Source organism: Camarhynchus parvulus, chromosome 2 (genome assembly GCF_901933205.1).
Source record: "Camarhynchus parvulus chromosome 2, STF_HiC, whole genome shotgun sequence".
NCBI lineage: Eukaryota > Metazoa > Chordata > Aves > Passeriformes > Thraupidae > Camarhynchus > Camarhynchus parvulus.
Window position 1 is genome coordinate 147,602,484 of NC_044572.1, and position 25,867 is coordinate 147,628,350.

Below are 25,867 nucleotides of genomic sequence, written 5' to 3' on the forward strand. Positions count from 1 at the left end.
TCTACCTGAGGATACCTCAAAATGAAAAAAAAAGTGTTGAACATGGGGTCAGATCATACATGGATACCCAAATTCCAGAAATTCCCATGTCCTTTCCATGAGAATTTACCTCCATGTACAGCCTAAACTACTTCACCTACCAAGTGAAGCTGTTCACAAAATCCCTTGGCTGACCTGCCCTACATCCACCCAAATCAAATACCCACTGACTGATCACTTCTATTTCATTAAACCTTTTTCTTTGCCCCCAAAACTACAGATTCAATTTTTTGAACCATTTCAACAATTCTGCATCACCAGGAAATTTCAAAGCCATTATCCTGCCATTACTTGAGGTATTCAGACACCAAGAAGAACTGGGTGTAGCAAAGTGGTTTTTCAGTCCTGACAAACAAAACCTCCACTCACAGGAATGATGCTAATTTAAAGCCCAGTGCATTATGATCAAATGTGGATTCATTTATCTTCACAGCTCTTTGCCTTGTGGATCCCAGTGCTTGATTTGTTAAACTAAACAGTTTAAGAGCATCTCCAGTCTCATGCAAACATGATTTTAAAACGCTGCTAGCCTCCCATTCCATAAATAAATAAGCAACATTACCCAAATATTTAAAGTTTGGGGTTTATCTCCTCTTGCCCTGCAGCTTGTGAGCTTTCACAAATTCCAGTCATGTTCCCAGTTTGACTCTGCAACTACAGACATCAGATATTGACTAAGAAAATGTAAAAGACGATCCCCCATTCCAACAAAATGAGAGGGGAAAAAGAAGTATTTTACGTTATGTACACCTACTTATTTTAGTGTTTAAACTTCGTGAGTTATAAAAGATTATAAGCTTCAGGAAACCTGTGGTGAGAATCCAGTGAATTTAACAGTGGATTTAACAGTGTCCTACTATGGATAGCCAAAGGTGCTTGGATCTTCCCCTTTTTCATAAACCTGCCTGCACACATTCTTCTTTCAATTTCAGCAAGGAAAAAAAAAGCAGATTCAATTTCTACTCCCAGAATACCAATGAGAACTTCTCTTATCACCTTTAATTTTGCTTGACTATTCTCTTTGAGATGGCATCAGATCAATGCATGAACTAATGCCTGTGCAGAGATGAGATAAGAATTTCACAGGAGGTTCAGCACAACCTCCTCAGGAAAAAGCCTGAGCAAATATTAAGTGGAAGAGACATAAGAGATAATTTAATGGTAATTAAATGCACTGTCACAAGGCAATTGAATAGTTTTCCAAGAAGCCTTTTGTGTTTGCTCAGTTATAACTTTTATTATTATTATTATTGTTAATATAATTAAACGAGAGAAATGAGAATATTTTCTGGGTTAGACAAACAAAGGCCCCATCTTCCAAGAGCACAAAGCCTACATACATACAAAGGCACAAAAACTGAACTCTTAGAAATCTAACAAAACCCATCAGGTTTTTTCTGCTGACTACAAATTCAGAAGTATGTTAGGAGAGAGGATGAAGCCTTCCCTGTGGGGTTTGGAGATCCTGTTATCTGTGAGCTTGTCACACTCCGTGGCAGTGTGTGCAGATCTTTGGCTGCACCTCCTATGGCTTGGAAATTTAAGTAACTGTGCAATACCTGGAGAAGCTGAAGAACACATCTGTCTATACGTACACAGATATATAAATACACACATTGTTTTCAAGCAGATCAAGCACCACTGCCATAATCTTCTCTACAACTTAATTGTTCAGAATGGGATCTCTCCAAAGACCAAACCAATAAAAAACCCTGTAGGATGCTATTTAATACACCTTAATTTCACCTGGTTTTTAGCACAAAACTGATTAATATAAACTTGTCACACAAATTTGGTTTTGAAAAGGCCACCCCAAAATCCCAAGTGGCCAAACAAGAAATCAGAGCAGCAACTTTTGATCTCTTTCTCAAGCTCAGCAAAGCCTTCAAAGTACTCCTGCTAAACCTTTGCGCCACTACATCATTTACACCCCATACTGGAGACCAGATGCTCTGGCAATGACAAAATTACATGAAATCTGTATTTATCTCCAATACTTTATGGTCACAATGTCACAGCAATAAAAATGCAGAAAGATCAACAAGGCAAACACTTGGACTGACACCAGGATTAAGAATTCAAGTGTCAACACTGCTAAAATCCTGTATACTTTTTATTTGGTAACAATCCAAACCCAAAATATGCTAACTGAACTGAGTCACTTTGGTGTATGTTGCTTGTAACATATTTGCTTCCACCGAGTTACTCATTTTGTATTCCCACATAATGTGCTTATCTCAACTCCCTGAGAAAAATACACTGGAGAACAGTTTAAAGGAGGATAAGAGACAAAAGTAATTTATTGCTGCAAACTGCTGTGCTGATTTCAAGAACCTTTTTCCCTTGGATTTTTTTTAGCACGTTCTAACAAGTTGAAGTCAGATTTACAGTCAAGCAGGTGCATGCTTTGGGGGGAAAGGATTAGTCTACTTAAGTTCCATTAAACATGGAATAATGGAAATAAAAACTGCTTCAGGCTTCCAGGCAAGCACTACTACAGTGCCAGTGTCAGAGGAAGCAACTCTACTGAAATTTGTTCATTCACAGGGTGGCAAATCAGAATTAAAGTGTGACCTAAACTTCACATTTGGAGTTGACTTTTTGGCCACAACAGCTACACTAGTAAAAAAGGGCTGCAGTGGGGAAAATAGGAACGCCAAGCATAAAGGCACCTCTCAAAGGCAGGAAAAAGAAGTCATTCAGATGTTGTGATAAAATTAAAAATGAAACAAAATTGTCATTACCCCATATAGAGAATACACATCACCCAGCATCAGTGAATAAATGCTTAGAAAGGGCAGTAATATCCAAAGAAAAACGGATTTTGAAATCCAACACAACCCTACACCATATTTCCTGATTTATTACAGCCCTGATATTCAGCAGCAATTCACTTTATTTAAAATACTTTTTATTCTTAAGAATATTGTAATTTTTTTATCAATCACTCTTCTTTTTTTAGCCAGAAGAGAAATTTCTCTTCTCTCTCCAGTATTTTGGACATTAAAAGTTCAAAGATACCCCTAAATCACAACAAAAGAAAGGAGGCGAACACAATGTGAACTAAAAGACTTCTCCCACATGGAAGATGAGCACATAAACACAAGCCCAGTTTTATTTATAATGTCAAGACTTATAAAATATTTGTTCTTCTACTTGAATGGGGAAATTACTGATGGTGTCACTTCTAACTTCTCAAAATTTACTAGAAAATAATGGGCAGTTTCCCAGCTACAGAAATGGACAGCCAATCCCAGATGGAACAATTTAAAATAAAAATTGAAAACAGAGGAAAGCCCATGTTTGTGAAGATGGAGAAATTAGAGAACAGCCCTATGCTATGATTTAAGGAGAAATCTATCACTGGCCTTGTATTTTCGATACCAGCTGCTACTTTCAAAAGCCATCTGCTTCATTTTCCTGCACACGAGTTTTTTATGCAGCTGCAGTATTTCAGAAGAAGGTTCACCCAGGCTGACAAGCAGTTCATAAAAACACCATGTTGGATTTAGATTTCTTTATTAAGAACAACAGTAAAATAATTCTGAACTTGGCAAATGCTTTCCAGTTTAGGGATTTTTTTTTTTTAAAAAGCTATTAGATAGTGTGTCTTAAAAAGATATTTTAGGTTTAAACTTGTTTATAGCCTTATAAATTATTACATAAAATTATTAAACTTGACATTGAATTTCCCAGCATAAATACTGTGGAAATTCTTTAGCACCAGTACTATCAAATGGTGTCTCATAAAGGGCAAATACCAATAATTAGCCACTACTGGCTTTCCCAACTTAATGTTACCAAGAAATTTCCCACAGGATAAACTCCAATTTTTTAGGAGGACAGTTTAAAAATAAGCAATCTTTTTTTCTCGCTTTTCTTTCAATCTCTATGACCTACTTACACAACTTAGTCTTTTTTTATTTCTATTTTTTTCCCAAATTTGCACTTCTTTGAACACTGCATTTAAACAACCCCTCAGTGACTAAGTTCCCACTGAAGAGTTCAGATCATGCCCAAAAAGAATCATCCCAATATATGAGATATTTAGATAAGCAGCCAAACAAAGAAAATGTCTTCTGTTCTCCATTCAGTACACAGAACACAAACAGTAATTACAATCATTTAATGAAGCATGAAAACAAAAATTTATATTACATCATTTTTTCCTTATCCATTTGTTCTACATATTTATTTTTAGCTGGTGCTTTTATATATTGGGAAATTATGTACTTCCACTAAGTTGGTGAAATTTATATTAAAAAAATACAACCTGCCTCTTAATTGTCCTGTATATGTAATAATTTATTTATTCTTAGTAATTTCTCTGGATTTATTTTTGACACCTTAGGTGTGTTCTAGCACCTGCTTTAAAACATTCAAGTTTCGAACTCTGGAAGATAATTTGGTGTTAGGTTTTGTATGTTATAGTTCACCCTCAGCCACCACAGATTCAATCAGGATCTACCTCTGTTTTACATCAACACACAGCACTTCTGGTGACATCCATTCCACCAAAATCCAGAGAAATTATCCCTGCAATTTACCAGTTCCAACTTCTGTAATGAAAGACCAGAATACCTCAATATATCCATGGGAAAAGCTGATCTTCAGCAACCACTTTTGTGACCAGGACAAAAATCCAAGTATACAGCTCATTTGCTTTCCCCACAATTTCCCATTCAAAATGAAGGACATTGCTCTGCTCTGCACCTGCAGCAGGTACAATACACAATTCCACCCCACTCCATGACACAATTCTTCTGTGCATCCCACCCACAGAAAGAATGATCTCAGATATTCTCTGCTACTGCTATGAAATGCATAATTTGGGAAATGCATAATTCTCTGCTTTCAGCTGTATTGATCCTTGCAGTGTTAAACACACCACATCATCACTTTAGGACAGACACATGATTGGGTTAATGTGGAACAGTCACCCAGTATAAATTCTGATATCTGTAAGGATCAAACTGCTCCTCCATCCTGGTTTTCCAGGTTTATGTAGGACACCAAATTTTTATCACTACAAAATCAGCTTGGAAGAACAGGGTCCCAACCCTCGCTACTACAGCCTCAGAAATCTGATGCAGCATTAACCCTGAAAGATTTGTGCCTCATCTGCTCTGAATGAAGCCCCATATGCACAAAAGCCCAATGTCTGCTTTTAATGTCATCAGTATTTTTAGGAGCCACCTTAATGATCATAATGGTAGTTTTTAAAATACACACAGGAGGGAAACACATATGTGTTCCCACCCCTATTTACCCATCTGATAGTATTAAATTTGCTATAGGAGATAAGTCAATATTAGGGAAAATTAGGGCTTTGGCCTCATCTAGGGGAGTTAAAAGCCCAGATCCAGTATCAGGATAACATTCATCTGCCATCTGCCCTCAGCTGCTCCTCCTCTTCGTGTCCCAAGGTCACAGTCTCTATACTATCTAGGGCTGATCTTTGACATCTCTAACTAATTTTGGAAGCTCCTCTGTTAATAATAAGGGCATTAGAGATGGGCTGGAGGGAAACCAACTTGTGACAAGGCATTGTTAGGGGCAGAGCAGCTAAAAATGGTGCCGTCTGTCCGGGCAGGCTGAGCTCCAGATGTCACTGCAAGAGACGCTGCAGCCTCGCAGCACAAAGTAGGGCTGGACTCTTGGGAGCCATGCAGAACTCAACCTACTGAACAAGCCTTGCTCTCAGCTCATTTTATACTTCTCCTTTCCAACACAGAGTTTCCAGATCAACAGAGTCCTAGCATCAAGGTAAACCGACTTTTCTGTGGGTTTTTTTTTTGTTGTTGTTATACACAATATAACCTGCTAATTGCAGTCACATTTTGTTCCAGACTACTAAAGAGGTATTTCCACACATCAGTCCATGGAAACCTGGCTCTAGAATTTTAAATCTATCAGGCTGAATTATGAGCTATTTGAGAAAAGCCCACAAAGGATGATCTTCACTGTTCTGGCTGACAGGTGGAGATTTTAAATCAAAGCAACCCTTTCACTTTCCCTGAGCTTGGCTGAGCAGTTAGGAGGTGTTAAGGAGTAAGAAGTTTCAAATTCCTACCACAGAGCACTAAGGGAAAGCAGACATTGGGCACACAACATTTGTAGCCAAAGCAGCTCCACAACCATACAAACAGCAGAGCCTAATACAAGAATGTCAGCATAGTTTGAAGAGTGTAAATCAACTTTTACAGGAGAAAATGAATACTTTCTAGGATACTGTGAACTTCAGTAACTTCAGAAATCTGCCCCTATCAAGGAAATCTCACTTTTAATTGTCTTTTCAAGCTGTAAAGAGCAGACAGGAGAGGTTCCAATTCATTTATAGTTTTATCAAAAAATATATTTTTAGTATCTTTTTAATCAGCTGCAGTTCTTATATTGCCACCTTCCTGCAGGGCACAGTTTATGCCTCAGCCTTTAACTCTTCATGAAATATTTGTTGGATTTGGGGTGTGTTTTTTGTTTTGTTGAGGGTTTTTTGTTATAAATAGGCTGCCAACATCAGGAACAAGGCCAGCTTTTCTCCCAATGTCCTTCATTTCCTTCAAAGCTTTTCCTGTCAAAGTCATTTGCTTTAGGTCTCCTTTTTTTATTAGGGTGTAAGAGATGTTGTTATTTAATTAGGTTAAAGAGTCTAATTCCCAGCCTGCATTTCAAATTACATCTCATGCACCTAAGCCTTATAAAACTTTAATCATTAAGTTATTACAATAATTGCCTGGACTTAAAACTTCCTACATGTCAGGGACAAAGTTATAAAAATAAATTAATTTGCATGATGTATTTATCTGCCACAACATAAAGAGATATTTAATTTAATGAAATACCTTTTGAGTGTGAACATAATCTTTACAGGCACTACAGAGACAGAGAAAAGAAGTACCAATTGTCCACAAAAAAAATTTTCTCCACTTTTTCAGAGGATGTTTTTGCCTTAATTTTTTTAATAAGAAAAAGTATTTTTTTTTTAATCTTTACTTTTTAAAAAGAGTTTTCTTATGAAAATGAACCTGCAGTGTAATTCTCTGGTGAGGCACAGAGCCCTCATGGCACAGAATTCAGCTCAGTTTTTTCAGGGCATCACTGACCTGCCCTAACTTCGAGATCACCCCCTGCTTGCAATTTCTTCTTACACAAACTTTGGTTAATTTAAAAAAGTAAATTCAAAACACAGTTCAGTCCTGTGGTCTCCTTTATTATATATATTAACATTTCCAGGCTAGCTCCACACTACAGCAATGAAAAATTCAACACTGATAAAAACAACCTTTTCTTGTTCATTGGGATCTAAAAAAAACTTCCCAAAAGTTACTTTAAAAGTCTTCTGTTTGAAGCACAAGGACAGCAACAATGGAACAGCTGATGCCCAAGAGCTGCCCCCACCCCCCATACAGATGCTTACTCCCTTTTCATCAAGGGATAAACCATCTCCAATTACTGCAGGCTAACACGTTATTCAAGGATAAATGTGCGCAGGCTCTTGTCCCACAATCAAAGGAAGGCAATTCAAGTAGCTTACGTCTGATTCTCATTACATGAATGTTTTTAAAAGCTGTATTCTATCTTCATTTGAGATATGGCTTTCGTTGCTCACTCAGCTACTAAGGCAAAATAGAGGAGCCTGTCCCCTTTATTTCCACTTCCCAACTGCCATGTCACTGGCACACAGGGAAAGGAAGGCACTCACTAGGAATTTCACCAACACTTATTTAAAGCAACTGGAAATACTCCCAAAAAGGACAGAAAAATGGTGAAATCTTATTTCATTACTCAAAACCTGCAATTTTTAATTCTCCTTTTGTACCTTTATGTCTGTTTTCTCTGAAAAATGTTAAAAAATAATAAAAATACCTAGATATCTTCACTAGATATTTACAAAACAGTCAACAGAACATGCACATAACGGGTGCCACTTCTAGACAAATCTTAACTTACAGTATTTTTATTCACTGTACCGTACTTTCAAGGTTTTGTGGGTGGGATTAGAGCTCACTTTGGTTCAGATTTTGGTATTCAATACCATAGGACACAATTGAAGGCTGGCACATAAAACCTGCGCAGTGAGCATCTGCCAACTGTGGAGACAACCATAAATCTGGCTTTTCCTGATTTTTGAATATTTCAGCCTTACAATTCCAACAGCACTGGGTGGGATCCAATTTGCCTAATATGGCTGAAACTGTAAGCAGTTGGGCCCAAGGGAATAATGCAGTCCATGCAGAATCACCACCTAAATGCTCCACAGATTGAAAAAAGAGAGGACACCCCTGAAGTCCTGTCACCCACTACCTCTGACACCTGCCAAAGAGAGCAGCAACAAAACAAAAAGCCACAGTTCCAGCATTAGTTTGTTGATCAGAGCTCTCAAATGGGATGTGAAATGACATGACTGGAACACACAGCTCCTCCAGTGAAGGGGAATGACCTAAAGATCAGCCTCTCCCCATCTCTGGCCTCAAAGCTGAGGCACAGCCTGAGCACAAGAGGCACCGTTAGTGGGACTGATTCTGATGTTATTAACGAGTTGTGTGGTTTCCCCCTGCTCTCACACACTAATTTTAATCCCTTGCTGTACAGCTTGCAGAATGAAAGGTCTCATTAAGTGCCCTGCTTTACACTCCCAATTAAGAGCAGCTCACGCCCACCGCAGATGGCAGAACGAGCGCCGCAACCGTGGCCACAAACACTTCTGGGCACAGGTTCTTGATTTGTTCAAGACTCTTGAAGATGAAGAATACTCAAAACCGAAGAAAGGTCACAGCATCCTTAAAACAGTCAAGAATCAAGGAGAAAATAGTGATTTGATATATCAAGCCCAAGCTGAGAAGCCTGAAACGCAGTGATTTGCAGAGGGCAGAGCACTCGCTGCAGTGAATGGGAGCAGTCATGCATGTGCAGCACAAACGTGTGCCAGCTTTGGGTTTAACAGCCTGGTAATTGTGCTTTGGGTGAGCTGCATGAATAAACCCTGCCTGTTGACAGTGATTAAAGTAACATTTTGTTATCTTTACAAAATGCTCTGTACTTTTCCAGAAGACCACTTGAGGATTTAAACTTTCTTTTTCAATAATACTGTGGCTTCCAGCTCAGATTCAAGAAAATCATTAAAATTTCAAATTCCATGGGTGACAGAGGTAACCATGTTTCTTCTCCTTCTCTATGAACTTTTAAATTTGTTGCATTTTTTAAGATTACATTTTTTTTTAAATTACATTTTTAGTAAGACAAACAATGTGTTTGGATATTACCAAGTAAGCAAAAAGGTTCCCAGTCTCATCCTGACAAGAAAATCACAGGCATCTGGTCCTCACAAAAATCTTTTTTACTCATTTGTAACACACAAGACAGCAATGTCTTTGAGTTATACATTGAGAAAAGCCAATCTGACAACAGAGGTGTTGTTTCTGTCAGATTTTTAAGATTTTTAACTGGGTTCTACGCTCCTTATCTCTGACAGCTGCTTCTGTGCAGAAAGCTCAGGATATCTATGTATGCATGTATGAATTCTGTACATTCTGTTGTTCTTGCCTACACACAACATGATGCATCTGACTGAGAGCAGTGGTTAAGCAAAAGAGTTTAAAATGTTGCAGGAGTGACACTGAGATAGGAATAGAATGTGAAAAATCATCTTCCCCTGGTTTTTTATGCCCCCCTCTGCTGTAGGCCTGGTTTATGATGCAGTGTTACTGCTTAAATTCTTCTCTTGCCTTCTTTTCATACGTCACTTCTGATGCCTTAACACTTTACCACATAGAAGTTATTGTCCTAGTTTATCCAAGAGGACAAGTGAAATTTATGGAGCAAAGCAGAAGCATGGATAGAGAATGACAGCTCTGGAAAGTTCTGCACCTGATTTCCATGACAACGGAGACCCAAATACCTTACAGCACCCCAAAACAAAGAGCAGTGACTTTTAAAGAACTGGATTCAGAAATACCTCACTATAAGGTGAAAAAGAAAGGGGAAGAGAAAATAAATGGGATTGTGTGAAGAGCAAGGAGACAAGAGCCTCTGATTTTTATTTTATAACAGCACTGGGATTCAGGGCACTGTCAGATACAGGCAGCTGTCAGCTTTGCCTATCAGTCCCAATGACCTTCCAAAACCTTCTATTCTGAGCCATTTGTATGCATCTGTAATGATTTCTCCAAGTTTAGTTAGAAGTTAACAAATATTTCTCTGGCATTTCAAAGTCCTTGCTTTATAGAAACATTTCCCTGAGGCAGAAATGAGAGGGCACTGCAAGCTTGCCAGCTTTCCTGTTGAACAGGAAAGTGATGAAGTTCAGGGAATTATTTTGGAGCTCATCACCAACTTCTGCATCATGGGAAACACAAATCTCTTGTGTTTAAAACCAGTATGAAGGAAGTTCCTTGCAGCTAAAGGAAAAAGGAACATGATTTTGTTGTAAAAGAACTCCTGGCAGTACTACAGTAAAAACTCATCAAATTCAGACATTTTAGGCTGAATCCAGCATATCACACAAATCACTTAAAATAGAATGTGAAGTCCAAAGAAACACTGCAGGAGAAGTGTTTTTCCAGAAGTCAACTTCATCATAGATGAATACAAAAATTGCATCACACAGTAAAAAAAAATGTAAAAGTAATTTACCTAAGACAAGAATGTTGTGTGCACAACTGTGCTTGCTGGATTTAGTGTAACCATTTTAGTCCTGACTCCCCTAAAAATACCCCCAGGAGGTTTTATTGTGAGCTTGTTGATGTAAAAGCAGATTAAAATCAGATTAAAAATTTTACCTGGATAAAATTAGAATTTAGTGTTTAATTTACAGAAACTTGGACTATTATGCAGTTTTAGTAAACCAGAAGAGATTTTAAGCCCAAGAAAATAACCTAAGAATGTGAGTGGGAAAAGCATTTGATGGTTTGTAGTGAAATTGTCACTTACTTACACTTACAAAAATAAAGAAATTCATCAGTTTAATCAAGTGTGAATAAACTGTAAGAAGCCAGTGGAACAATAGTCAATTTTATCTGAGTTAGGACAATTATTACCTGCAGAATCACCTTGGTTTTGGAACATATTCCTCACCACTTCTCAAGCAGAAAGATGCCACGGGCTTTGTGCCCTTTATGCCTTATATATGCAACCTTAAGTTTTTTCCATTTTTCTGCTTCTGCAGTAATATGCTACCCACATAAACAAACCCAGAGTTCTCTAAATTCAGCAAAATCAGCAAAAGACAGAGCAGAAGAACAGAACATACCTGCTGATAGAAAAAATTTAGAGTTGGCTTGTCCTCAGTGAACTGGTTTAGAAATCCTTTTGGCAAATACCGAATTCTCAATTCATATCTGAAAAGCAAAAAGAAGAGATTTTTGAGTAGAATTAAGATTAAGACTTCTTCGCAACATTCTTAAAAATGCAAATAAATTCAAAATAAGCTTCGAAAACTAATGGAAAACTTCCTTTTTGATTACTCAAGAGAACTAAACTGGAATTTCTCTGTAACAGACATTTCACAGAAATATTTACAAAGGACCTTTGTAATAGAAGCAAACTTAGAGCCTTGCTGCCTTCTCAGAGCTTCAGAGAGGACCAAGCATCAAGACTTGGCGCAGATAAGCTCCACATCCATGGGAAGGGAGGCCCCAATTAGGTGACAACAGATGAGCTGCCAGAAGCCCTGACATGACCCCTGGTAACAGTTTTTATCTCTGCTTCTCACAAGAGAGACTTAAAACGCTGATCCTGCTGCTCCAGGAGTGACAAACAGCATCACCCACCAGAGCAAGGACCAGGACTCTGCTCCTTCTCTGATCTATGCTCCAATATTAACCCCAGGATTTTCCATAGGTTTTGCAGGGATTTCTCTGTGAAAAGGTTCTCTGCTCCCTTATTCATCATCAAGACACATGCAAAAGCCAAACAGTTTTGAACCTGACAGTCATCTTTTTTAAGGTACTTCTACACTAGAAGTGAGGGAAACTCGGAATGAGCCTCTACCCACGACCTACACCAAATCTGTATCACTTCTCAAACCTTAACTTCTGCTTTCAGCCCCTAAATTTAGTAATATTTATTGTCATAAACTTCTGCTTTCAATCCCTAAGTTTAGTATTATTGCTTGTCCTGTGGTAACAGCCTATGGTGTTTGACATAGACCGTTTGCTTCCTCCTCTGACACATTCCTTCAATGAAAATCTGATAACATTTGTCTCCATCCCTTGGGCTGTGCCAACACAGCATATCCTAACACACACTCTTAACACTACTTCCCAAAGTAAGTATATTTAACAATCTGCTCATGATAAGACCAAATAGTACAACATTTCAATCAGTTGGTTTCAGCAGGACAAGAAATTCTTTTCAGCAAGTGATTTGGCTGCCTGTAATCAAGATTTAAGTGAGGATCTGGTAAAAATTTACTAGGGTAAGTGCAGCCTAGGTTTCCACAGCAAGCAGAACTTACAATATCCTTATTTACATTGAAAATACACTGTCCTGTTAGAAACCATTAAAATAAGGAAAAAATGTGGAAATTGTAAATACACGCACTGTATACAAATAATACTAGAGTGATGTCTTGTAGTATGGCAATATATTTCATCATTCCTGTGCACAGAAAACATGTCGTTAAATTAAAGAGTGAAATGCAGGAAAGCTGAGAACACCTGACAGAGAGTAGATTTACAGTGGATACAAGGGAGAAAAGTTTTACTCTGAGTGTGGTGAGGCCCTGGCAGAGAAGCTGCGGCTGCCCCATCCCTGGAAGTGTTCAAGGTCACGTTGGATGGACCATGGAGTAACCTGGGATAGTGGAAGGTGTCCCTGCCCCGTCACTGGGCTGGACTCAGCGCTCCTTAAATGTCCTTCTCAATCCAAACCATTCCGTGACACAAGGACACAGACACAGATAAACAAAAAAATACTCTAAGTCTTTTAAGACAAACTCTCACAAATTACTCTCATATGCAAGGGAACACAGAATCACCTTCTACTGCTGATCAGCCTTTACGTTTCACGATCCTCAGCAGATAACTGTTTACTCACTAAAATTTAGGTATCAGCCAAATTGTACCTGCAGGTGTTTATGTGTCAGGGAGAGAAGGCAGCACAAGCACCCTGTCCAGAAAAGCAGAGCCTCTCCTGTTTTTTATTCTGCCATATCCACTAAAATCTACTGCCAAACACAACTGCAGAGACTGATATGGAATAAAGTAAGTCTGTGTAAAAGACTTCCTTCCTTTTTGGGGGCTCTATAATCCAGTGCACTTTAGAATGACAGAATCATTAAGGTCAGAAAAGACCTTTAAGATCTTCAAGTCCAGCCATCAACCCAGCACCACCACCATGTTCACCACTAACAGTGTCCTCAAGTGCCAAATCCACACTTTCTTTGGAACACTTTCAAGGATGGTTACTCCATTGCTTCCCTGGGCAGCCTGTTCCAGTGTTTGACAATCCTTTCTATTGAGAATTTTTTCCAATATCCAACCTAAATCTCTCCTGGAGCACAAATATGGTGAGAAGCAGCTGAGGAAGCAAAGGAGGCTCAGGGGAGACCTTATCACTCTCTACAACTCCCTGACAGGAGAATGTAGCTAGGTAGGGGTCAGGCTCTACTCCTAATTAACAAGTGATAGAATGAGAGGAAACCATCTCAAGTTGCACAGGAGAGGTTTAGACTGAATTATAGATCAGAAAATTGGATATTCAATATCAGAAAAAATTTATTCATGGGCTGTCAGAGATTGGAAGAAGCTGCTCAGGAAAGTGGTGGCATCACATCCCTGGAGGGATTTAAAGGACATACATATGTGGCACTGGGGACATGGTTTAGTAGTGGCATTGGCAGAGTTGGGTTAACTACAGGGCTTGATGACCTTAGAGGTGTCTTCCAGCCCAAGCAATTCTGTGATTCTAGGATGCAGAATGCCATTACTCTCTGGGACTAAAAAAATAAAAACAACCAAAAAAACCCCAAAGAACAAACAAACAGAGAAGAATCAATCTCTCTCCTTTACAGGGACTTGTCTTCTTAACTGAGCCATGAAAGTGCTGCTTCTTGCAACAGGCTCTCATGAGAAAATCAGGTAAGGCAAAGCAGCTCAGCTGGGACAGTGACTGCGAGTGACCTTCATTAGCTATTTATAACCTCATCTCTGCCTGTGGGAATGAAGAAGGAGCTGACTTCCAAAGGCCAACACAAGGATGGGCTCAATTTTCAATATCCTCTACATTTACTGGCTTTGAAATGCAGCCAACTGACAAGGATGACATGTCTCTTTCTCACAAACCAGGTCTGCTCTCAGAGCAAGCATCTCAGCTGATGATCACTCCCCTTATGTTTGATAAATTATTCCTGGAAGATCACCACTCTGCTTCTGCAAGCACTACCAGGGCAGCTGGTGGAGCCAAAATAAAAAGGTTGATCCAACTCTTAACAACTTGTGCCACCGAAAGAAATAATCTTGCCAATCCCAACCCTGCCTGCAGCAGGTTCTGATTCAGTTCACATCAACAGAAAAAATCAGAACAAAGAAGATGAGAACCAAAAGGGCAGACAAAGGAGAAGTCTTGTGTGAGTTTAATGAACTGAACCAGCTCACTGCAGGCTTATAGAAGTGTTAAGGCTCACAAAAGGAAAGGAAAAGGACTGGATAACTGGAAACCAGAGAAGAGATAAGACAGACTGCAGCAAGGAGAGGGACAGATCTGTTATATCAACTTGGTCAACTCATTAAACCATCCCACAGGTGATCTGGCCTGGTATCTGTGCCAGGGCTTTTGTATCACAGCTACCAAAACTCACAGTCCAGGACTGCTGAGCACTGGGGTGGCTCCTACCTGTCAGAGCCACAGCATGGATGTCACCTGGTTACAGGGACCTGCTTCACAAACCCCAACTACAGAGCTAGGAGGTGTCTGCCCTGAGGGGAACAGGGTGCTCCAACACACACCACTTGTTATGTGAACCTCCTGATACTCCTTTTGTGTGACACAAAACACCAGTGAAAGGAACAGGGCTCTGCACAGGGCTGTTTTGTCAGAGGCACGAAGGACAGCAGCTGTGCCTGCTGTTCAAGGCTCAGTATTAACACCAACCCTCATCATTTTGTGTATCTGTGATTTAAGAGCCCCACATCCTGCTAACCCTGGCTCACCCAGCTGGGTGATGGATTTTACCCTGGTAACTTTTGTGTGCAACCTACTGACAATTCCTGTAACTTCTAGTACTGGATTAGTCCAGAAGAATTCCAGCATGTAACTTCTGAACACTGTGAATACATAAACTTTTAATTTGGATGATAAAAACAAAATAATCCTCACAAATGTGAGGTATTTGGTGGTTTACTAACACTATAGGAAGCTTTTAATTTAAGAACCATTCCAAGACTACTTCCCCTTTAGTAATCTAAATATTTCTACAAGTACTGTCATATGATCTTAGACACTTTGTGTTTTGGCATTACAAATATGACAGCAGTATTTTGATTATGCACAGCAAATCTCTCTGAGTTTAAAAGGTATGTCAGGCTGCATGTATTTGATAACATACTAAATGACACTTGGAAAGGTATTGAATAATTTACACCTTATCATAGCTCTTTCATGAGCATTTTACACAATTCCTTTCCACAGGCTTCAAAACAATATCTAACTTTGTTTTTAAAACCAATTAAATGTGTTCTGCAATGTGTACCATGCAAGTTGCATTGCCTTATAAAAATGGAATTGACACTGGTACACAAGGTAACAAATTTCCACAGCATAAATTATTCACATCTCACCCACCACTTGATAACACCACTAATCACAGAAAGGATTCAAGAATCTCCTCCTTTCTAAGGTGTGATTTCACAATATTATCAATGAAAAACTTCTTGTGAGGGAAAATACCTGTGTAGATCACAGAAACAATAAAATATAACACGCATAAAATAGAATATGCAACATTCCTGAAACACAGGTTTTAAATATTCCTAATTTCTTTGAATTTGTCAAATTTGTTAAAATCGGGACCCTAAAGAGAATTTACAAACTGAATATTGCCAAATGAGACATCTGCTAGAAAATAACAACTCCACTTGTGAGAAATTATGTATAGACTATTTACAATACTTCTGCAGAAGGTATGTATGTGCATCCTTTAAAATAACCAGCAACTTCATCATAATTGTGGTTATGAGCATAAACCACAGAAACAGATGCACAACGCCCCTGTAGTGAACAAGTAACCACATTAATCTCTCCCTTGGTTTAATCTCTATTTGGTTTATTGGTATTTTACAACTCTGAGCTCCCCATTTGCTCTAGTAGACTACTGTGTCTTTCTGCAAATAAATTTTAGTTTCCTCTTGTCTTTCTATCAGGAAAGTGGAGAGAGTTTCCTTCCTTCCTGTCCTGAGTGGGTATCACCAACTTACCCTCCTAAAAAGCTAAAGAAGCTTAGGTTATGGCACTTCTTTTAGTCAACTAACCAGCATAATGAAAAACTTCAGCAAATGTGCCCAGGCTATGAAAAACCCCAAAATTCTGCAGTTATCCTTCTACTGTTCATTGCTCCTGGCTTAACTTGAGAAGATCACAAGGAAGGCAGATGTCACTTACTGCTCTGGGTCTCCATATAAGTAAGTTTAACAACTGAGAGGTTTTTAAAAGCAGAGGGATAAAATGATTTCTGACTGCATTTCACTCTTTTCAATTCACATTTCTCCTGCTCAGTCTATAAATAAGTACAACCAGTATTTAACAATATCTTTTTGGCTTTATTTAAATAACAAGATTTATCCTTTTAAAACTGCAGCCATGTGCTTATACCACAACTAGGAATACCATTCTTGTCCTAAAACTTTTAAGTATGACAAAACTTGCAGATTCCAGCACAAATGACTAGGAGATTTCTGTTCCTATTTAATGCTTCCTCTAAATCCCAGGTTTCTCTTCAGTTGGCAGGAAGCCCCTTACAACAACAAAAACTCCTTAAAGCAAACAAACCATTGCTCACAGCTTTCAGTGAGGAATTTGGTGGGTTTATTTCCCCCCATTCCACCAGCTCTATTCAACTACAAGAAGATATTTCTTAGTAAATCAAATCAGAGAGTATTTTTTACAACAAGGCAGGAAGACTTCTATGACTGACATTTAACAGAGTTATATTCTTACTTCCATTCTTCTGGAGGGTGGGCTAGTTCAAATTTCTCTCTCACATTGGACACCCCCATGTCCAGGTGTAGCCAGTGAACTTCCTCAGACTGCAGGTGGCTGAGCCGTAACCCATAGCAGGCCACATTCTTCACTTTGTGACTGTCCACAATCTTCTGAATTATGCCCTAAAACAGAGAAATACACACTCCTTACAAGCTGTAAAATACAATAAATATGTATTTTTTAAAATTTTAAATATTACCATGTAATACCCTACAAAAAATACTAAGCAGCACATAGGTAGTGACTTCATTAAAAACACTAAACATATTTTATTGTAAGCTACTCTTTCACACAACCAATTGCAATTGCTGAAGTTTTACTAGCATGACTTCAGAAAACATCAATAAATATGTTCCATCCATTTTATCAGATTCAGGCCAGTATTTCCTCTATGTAAAACAGAGTAACATAAAAGCCAAAATTTCAAAAGCAGGTTTGTGGATGAAAGCAAGATGTATTAGTTCAAAAAGCCTACCAGCAGTCTTTTAAAGTCACTCTCCATCAAGAACCAGAAAATCATCTTGGACTTTCATCCTCTTCAGTGCCTCAACAGCCCGGATTTCATAGGTCACACCACAGCCCCTTGGTTTCCTTCCCCCTCCTCCCCTGACTTATTCGAGATTCAGCAGAGATCCCTTATAAAACCAGGCAAGAGATAATTATTTAGGAACATTCTCAAACACAACAAATGTTGTTTGCCCCGAGGTAAATCTCAGAGTTTGAAGATCTCTTGCCCAAGAAAAGACCCTTTTACATAAACCTGTAGCAGATTGCCATGTCAGCCACCAGAAAGATCTGGCATGCAGTAACTAAAAATCAAAAGTGTTAGTGCAGCAGGGATGAGCAACCCTTCAGGTGCACCATGCCGGGCTGTCCTGCTCTCATCCTGAGCAGGGAGCCAGCAGGAGCTCTGCTGCCTCCTCACAACCCTGTCGAAGGGAAGGCAGCAGATCTCTGCTGCAGGAGCTCAGAGCTCAGCAGGAGCCAGGGCTATGGCTGCTCCCAGACTCTTCTCTCAGGCATTCACACAGGCCTTTGCTTCTGTGCCTGGAATGGTTTCAAAATTTCCTACTGAAAACGCTCATACTGGTACACACACACACACAGATGCAGGCAGAGATGCACAAGTGATTCTTGCTCAGAATTCCAACAAAACCTCAGCACATAACCAGTGGAAGTTCTACAGGACCCAGAGGTGACCTTCTGGAGTGAGTTAGGTCAGAGGGTTTTCTACAGGATGGTGCTGTCAGTCAGGAGACAAGGAGGACCAGGGGGGCATTAACGCTCTCCTCAAGTCCCTGACAGGAAGGTTGAAGCCAGGCTGGGGGATCAGACTCTTCTCCCAGAGAAAAGGGACAGGATGAGGAGAAATGACCCCAAGCTGCACCAAGGGAGGTTTAGATTTGGTATTAAGAACAATTTCTTCACTGAAAGGGTAAAAGCCTTGGAACTGGCTGGCCTGTGGAAGTGGTGGAGTCGTCATGCCTTGAAGTGTTCAAAAACCATGTGGATGTGGCACTTGAGGACATTGTTTAGTGGTGAACTTGGTCGTGGTGCTGGGCTTATAGCTGGATCTGATGACCTAAGCAGTCTTTCCCAAACTAAATGACTCTGTGATTGCTTCCCAAAATTTATTGTTTTATACCCCAAAGAAAATGTTTACAATCCTGATTCTGCAAATTAAGCAAGCAGAAAACTAACTGCAAAAAGAGAACTAAGAAAGCACTAAATCTGAATAGAGGGGGAAGATGACACATGTAGGAGTGGAATCATGCTGTTGGTGAGGTGATATCAAGCTGTTAAATCAGCTCACACATCTCCTCAAACTGCAACCTTTAAATAATCTCTCAGAAGCAACACAGTGCACAGAGAAATGTAAAACAAAATTCTTTCAAGCCTACAGGAAGGAAACACAAGCCATGTTTAGTAAGCTCATGGAGACTGAGAAAAAGAGGGTTCATCAAGCCCAGCAGGACCCTGTGTCCAAGAGCAGCAATGTGAGCACCTTCAGAAGCATCTTTTTGGTTCAGAGCCTGCAGTGCCCCCAGTCTCCCTTGTCTCCCAATCCTGGGGTTGGACACAGGGCAAAGCGGATGGCGAGCCCAGGCCTGAAGGAAGATGGACAGCAGCAAAGCAAGCAGGAGGCTTGCAGAGGCTGGTATTGTGTGGGAGGGAAACTTCACAACACTGTGGGCAAATCCAAGCTTTCAAGCAGCTGGCAGCACCACACTCACCAGCCACAGCCTGTCCCGACAGCCAGAAGGTGCCTGAGCTGCTGGGAACAAAGGTCTGATGCAAAGGAGCAGCTCCCTGCAGGCTCCTCAGGAAAACAACTCAAGGAGGAAGCAGAGAGGCCACAGATGGGTGCCAGGGATGAGGCAACACCAGGCAAGCACAAGGGAACACTTCCCCCAAGTGCTCTTCTAACCTCAGCCTATTTTTATCCCAGTGGATTTCCCAAGCCAAGCATTGTTTCTGTCATTCATCAGCCTACAGTGAAACTCTTCCAATTACTCATCCTGTCTCCTCTTAAAGCAGCTCACTTTTTGCAACCTTCCCCAGCAATTCCAAAGGTCTGTTATCAGGTCAGTGAACAGGTTTAAAATCTGCATTTAATGTAAATTGTTTAAGTTTGTTTCTTGCCTGCATTTAGGCTCTTTGTATCACAAACTACAAAGGAGAGTGGTTGCCTGTATCCCTGGAAACACTCACCATCACCAAGTACTCTCAGAAGAGACAGAGGCATATTTAACCTCTTCTTCACCCAAAGGACAAGCTCTGCTTAGTCAGTAAAGCCTAACATTTTAGCAGGCAAGCTCTCATCCCAAGGGAATGGTGCCAGCTTTTCTCTATGCAAACAGAAGAGATTCACTCATTTTCATCCCTTCCTGCACCCTGCACAGAGTATGCAGCATACAGCGTTACATTTCTGAAATCCGTCCCTCCCCCCATCTCTGACGCTGTCAGTTGATAATGAAAATGGAGGTACGTGTTCTCAGATGATAGTTATGACTGCTGTGATAAGAAATGGCTTTGGAAAGGAAAAAATTATGGCAAAATTATCTATGACCATGAGCTACTGAGACAACTGATGCATAAGGCTCAGCTGAAACCATTAGTGCTTACTCAGGAAGGAATCAAGATGGACATCTCAGAGCCTCTCTAGTCTTCAGGCTGGGATTTCAAAAGGACTGAAGAAGTCAAGTGTCCTAATTCCCACCAAAATCAAGCAAGATTTTAAGCCTTTTTTATCATCAATCAAATCTAAAGCTATCACAGAATCTAAAATCAAAAATAGACATATTTTCTGATTTATATAAGAAGGGTGAGGTATGTGGTTAGGTAGTTGTTGTCAGCCCAAGAAAATAATTGGCAGCAATTAGTACATGCTGCAACTCAAGAAAAAGCACAAACACTAAGGGGACAGCAGAACAGGTGCACAGGAGGTCAAGCGCAAGTGTTGGAAAATATATTCTAAAAAGCCATGTATTGTCAGGAAGGAAGAAGTGGTGCTTTCTATGAAACAAACACATCAAGTGCTTCTCTTTGCTGTTGTTTAGGAAAGCTGCAAAGCTCATTCCAGGTGCTATCAACTCACAGTCAGAACCAAAAACTGGAGAAATAAGGAAACGTGGTGATTTAGACACCCCAAATGGCTGGTTTGCAGTCTCTAGTAAAACATTTATTTGCTTATATAATTTTTTATTAATAAACCAGAGGAATTGAATTCTAAAACATTTAGAGCCACACATTTAGCCCCATCAGGAGAACCCAGCACAGAACAGGGAGCCTCATCCAGCCCCAGGGACTTGCCCAGCCCTGGCTGCTCTTTGTAAACATTCCAAGATTAATCCCCAAAGGCTTGCACTGGCACTGCAGCCAGCATCAGATCAGTGCATTTAACTCCCATCAGTAGTAAATAACATGTTCAGCCTCCTCAGGTCATGGGCAAACTCCACAGACCCAGTGGAGATGCCTGGAGTGTCCAACAAAGCCACTGCCATCACTCCAGGATGGGTGACAGCCTCTGTGAGGAGCCCTGCCAAAGCAGCCTGATGTTCTGGGTGGCACTGATGAGAATGTTTAATCAGAAGTTTCCAGACAAACAACTTAACTGCTTAACCACTGCACAATAGCAACAACAGCATCCTGCTGGGACATGTCACCACAATCCTTTAGCTGGAAGCACAGCCAAGGAAATCTGAAATCTCTCCAGACTCTACTGCAACCAGCAACTCAGGAAACTCCTCAGAGGGATTGCCGAGTGGAAAAAACCAGGTAGGGACCATCAGTTTCAACCTGGACCACAAACTCCTGACCTCAAATTAATACCTGTTAGAGAGCTTGACTCCAGCAAAAACCCACTCCAGAATGAGATTTCACTTTGAGTAGAGGGGATCCATCCCTACATGAATATAAATTCCTATGAGGAGTTTTCATTTGTCTGTTGGCAGCTCCCGACAACTGCAAGGCAGTCACACAATCATCTGCCACTTGAATGTGGTTTACTGTAATCACATTGATTTTAATTAAGTTTCTGAAGCTGACATTTACATTCTGAACATAAAATAGACTAGTACAGCTGAGCAAGAGACAGTGGGAAGCCTTCAGAGGAATTTCTTATCAATAACAGGCAAGGGATAGGTGACCTTTCACTCCCTTTACCCCAGAGAGAAGAAGAAAAAGGTAGAAACCTGGATAGCAGGTTTTTCTACAGGTAGAAACCTGGATAGCACTCATTTTTACTCATTTGTCTAAAGAAACACAGATATGCATCACAGCTCATTTAAAAAATAGATTAATATTTGCCCTAAATTAGGAGAATGTGCCCAAAATTAGAATTTACAGTAGAGCATATTTAGGAGAATGTTGAAAAATCAAGACAGACCAGACAAAGGCCGAAGGGCACACAGTACCCTTGGCTCTCCCAGTATGTATCAATAATACTTTGCTTCTGTAAATGAGTCAAAATGAATTGATTGCTTGTAATTTAACAAGACTGATGTGCTACTATGAATAAATTGAAGACAGAATAATATACTCCCAGTGTGACTACAAACCTAATTTCCTTATTTAGTTGGAAGGACAAAGTTTCTTGCACCAGAAAAGGTCTTTTAAGTAGCAACTCTGACATAGGCACAGCGTGCTAATGTTTGTGCAGCACTTCAAATATGTCAAACACTATTTATATGTCAAGTACTGTAACTCCTGATGACAGATTTATATGGGGGGCTTAAATGAAAAGCTGAACAAAAGTAAATGGCAAAGGTCTGATGAAAATTAATTTATCATTTCCATACAGGAGAATCCTAGAATGAGCCCACTACACCAAAATCTGGGCTGTCCTCTGATAACAGCGTCTGACAGTCAAAGCACAAAGCCCACATTCCTCTTTTTCTCATTACTGTGCTTATCCAGCAAGCACATTTGTGTATCATATGATAAACAAGACTGGGAAACTGATGAGGCTGCACAAGAACTCTGCCCCTGAAGCCCAACAAGCTCATACTGAAAGCACAGCCTGCAGACAGGCTGTCCTGCTGGCCAGGATCCTGTCACCGTCCCAGCAGAGACACCTCAGCCCAAGCAACACATCCACCAAGTGCCTCAGAGCCTTTCACATTCAACCATGCTCAGATCTGTCATCCCAAATACCTCACCACACCCACACAGAATTCCACAAGGAACCTTCCAAGCACACACTGACAGCACTGACAGAGCAGAGCTGCTACAGCCCTGCTTTCCAGTCTTCTTGGATTAATCAGCACTTTTCTGATCCTACTGCACACTTCCCAAATTAATGCAATGCTGCTTTCAAAGCTGACTATAAATTTAGTTTTCCAGAACATTCAAAGCAGTGTGGGCAGCAGGGTGAGAGAGGGGCTTCCGCCCCTCTGTCCCCTCTGGTGAAACCCCACCTGCAGAGCTGCATCCAACTCTGGGGGCCAGCACAGGAAGGACATGGAGCTCTTGGAACAGGTCCAGAGGAGGCCACCAGGACCATCAGAGAGATGGAGCAGTTCCCCCATGGAGCCAGGCTGAGGGAGCTGGGGCTGCTAACTGCAGATGAGAAGCTCCAGGGAGAACTTAGAGCCCCTTCCAGGGCCTAAAGGGGTTCCAAGAGAGCTGGAGGGGACTTTTGGCAAGGGTATGAAGTGACAGGATACAGGCAAATGGCTTTAAATAGAAAGAGAGAAGGTTTAGGTTAGATATCATGAAGAAGTTTTTTTTACAATGAGGAGGTAAAACACTGGACCAGGCTGCCCAGAGATGTGGTGGATGCCCCATCTCCAGAAACACTCAAGGCCAGGTTAGATTGGGCTCTGAGCAACCTGATCTAGTTGAGAATGTCCCTGCCCACTGCAGCAGGGCTGGAACAGACAACCTTTAAATGTCCTCTCTAACCCAGATTTTTCTGTATTTCACTACTCCCTATCCTCAGATGCTCTGGCAAAGCCTAAGAGCCCCCTTGGATCCAATTTTTGTACAATTAAAACACGGATGCAGGATGTTGACTTGAAGCCATCTACAGATCTAGATGTTTTCAGAAAAATGTCAAAGGGCTATTGAGATTAGGTTTAAAATGTTATTTTGCATGTGTGTCTCATCTGAGGGTATCAAGGGTATTTTGCACAAGTAAAACAGGCATTCTAAAGCCCAAGAGTACTTTTGTCTTAGTATACTGATTATCACTATACCATACACCTTTTTGTTTACATTTCAAGATTCATAATTTTGAATTCTTGCCACTTTTCTCAGGTTCTCAGAAGGGAGGTACCTACAAAATAACAATTCAACCATGCCTTGTTATCTAGTACAATTCATGCAGGCACACAGCAGAGAAAAGGAAAGAAAAAAGGTAAATCACACCAATTTTCTAGCTCTTATACTAGACCAGAAATGATTTTATACATTTTTTACGCACATCTATTTGATGTTTGAATCGCTGCCCTCCAGTCTGCTTCTATACATCAAATAATTCCACTGCCTCAAAGCACATATATATACAGTGCCTCAAAGCACTGTACACACACAGAAATGAGATTTGAATATGCAACCATTGCTGTGAAGAGCTGACTTCACCAAAAATACTAATCCAGCTTTGACTCCTGCCAGCACTCACAGCCTCTTTCCACAGAGCTTTGTGTGACCAAGCTGCTCCCCCATTACTAAATACAGTAAGAATCTATTTTAAATCTAGTAGGAATCTATTTTAAAAAAGAAACCCACTAGATAAAAACTCATCCAGTTAATATATTTGCATCTCCTTTACAGATTGCAGTAGACACACCAGAGCAGCTTCACTCCATGCTCATTCTCTTACAACTCTTCAAGCTTCTGGCTTGGGAGGAACTAAGCAGCAATAAAGCACATCTGGCCATTCCACAGTTGGGTAGCAGCGAGCTCAGGATCAGTATGGTGTAGCCCAGATCTGCTCCAGAGTAGCCACAGTATATGTCTGGCACCTTTTGTCCAGATATTGGCTCTAAATAACACAGGTTTCAAAAAGAGGGAGACTTGGAGGTGAGCAGGTGAAATCACATCTGGAACTGAGGTTGGACTGACAAGCCTTTGCCCTTTTTCAGAACAGGCAATATCCTTCTTGGGAAATGTCTGGAAACCAAGAATGCTGCTGAGGATGACAAGGGATGTTCATCAATAAGGCTTTAATATTCTGTCCCCTCAGTGCCAGCATAAACAGGCATTTTCTTTCTCCCCCCAGCCATCTCAGCTGTGTCAGTCTGCAAGACAATGCAGCTAACAAGATTACAGAACTGATCTGGATTTAAAACAACAGCAAAACAATCATTCATTTAAACTTGGATGAGTTTGCCAAAACAGTCACACCACCTGTGCCAGCACAGCTACGGTGGCAGCATGAGAAAACAAACAGCAAGAAGGAGCTGGCCCAGATGCCAATGAAACTCGTGTCTTAACCAGGACAGCATTTGAATTGCAGACCTTTGCACTACAGGATCTTTCCACTCCTCCACCACAAACTGGATCTCCACTCAAACATTCTGCTCTCTTGCACCAATAGGAGAAAGTACAGCATAGATTGAATGGGAGGCAAACAGGAAAGAAGATGCAACACACAGGAACACACAGTAACAGCTGAATTAACTGCTTAGTGAAGACCCAGCTGAATGTGCTTCAGCCCTTCCCCTAAAGCACTGAGCTTAAAGAACAGACCAGAGCACACAACCTTCTAACTTGCACGTGTGCCTTATACCTGAGAGGAGCAGGGTTTTGCAGGTGGGCAGGGAAGCTGATGAATTTGCTCTGGTCTTTTTGCAAATGGGATGGGATTGTAACCAATGGTCCTTGCATTTAGCGTTATTTAAAGTTAGATAATATCCTTCCCCTTAGCTAAGATTGTACTTTTTAAATTCAGCTTTTTGAGTTCTTATTCTGTCAACATTAAGGAAGCTAACATTTGAAGGTGGTACTGCATAGAAAAGGAAGAAAAGGACATTTGAATTGTGAACAGGTTAAGAGAACCCCAAACACTATCTTTGTTCAAGAACTCTAACCATGCTTCTCTTCAACTACAAAAATAAGGACCAATCAGGTCCTGACAGGTTAAAAGTTTTAATGCTATCTCTATCCAGCTTAGGTTGTAGACAGTATA

General features: G+C 40.4%; 1 protein-coding gene across 8 annotated transcripts in view; it reads right to left on the bottom strand.

Moving 5' to 3' along the window:
• Positions 1-25,867, bottom strand: part of PTK2 (protein tyrosine kinase 2) — a 188,217-nt gene that overhangs the window by 75,773 nt on the left and 86,577 nt on the right. For all 8 annotated transcript variants that reach the window (XM_030968664.1, XM_030968597.1, XM_030968588.1 and 5 more), the window contains 2 exons: positions 17,191-17,357; positions 11,288-11,375 (listed from right to left, as the gene is read on the bottom strand). In XM_030968664.1, coding sequence (XP_030824524.1) covers positions 11,288-11,375; positions 17,191-17,357 — 255 coding nt within the window. The remainder of the gene's footprint in view (positions 1-11,287; positions 11,376-17,190; positions 17,358-25,867) is intronic.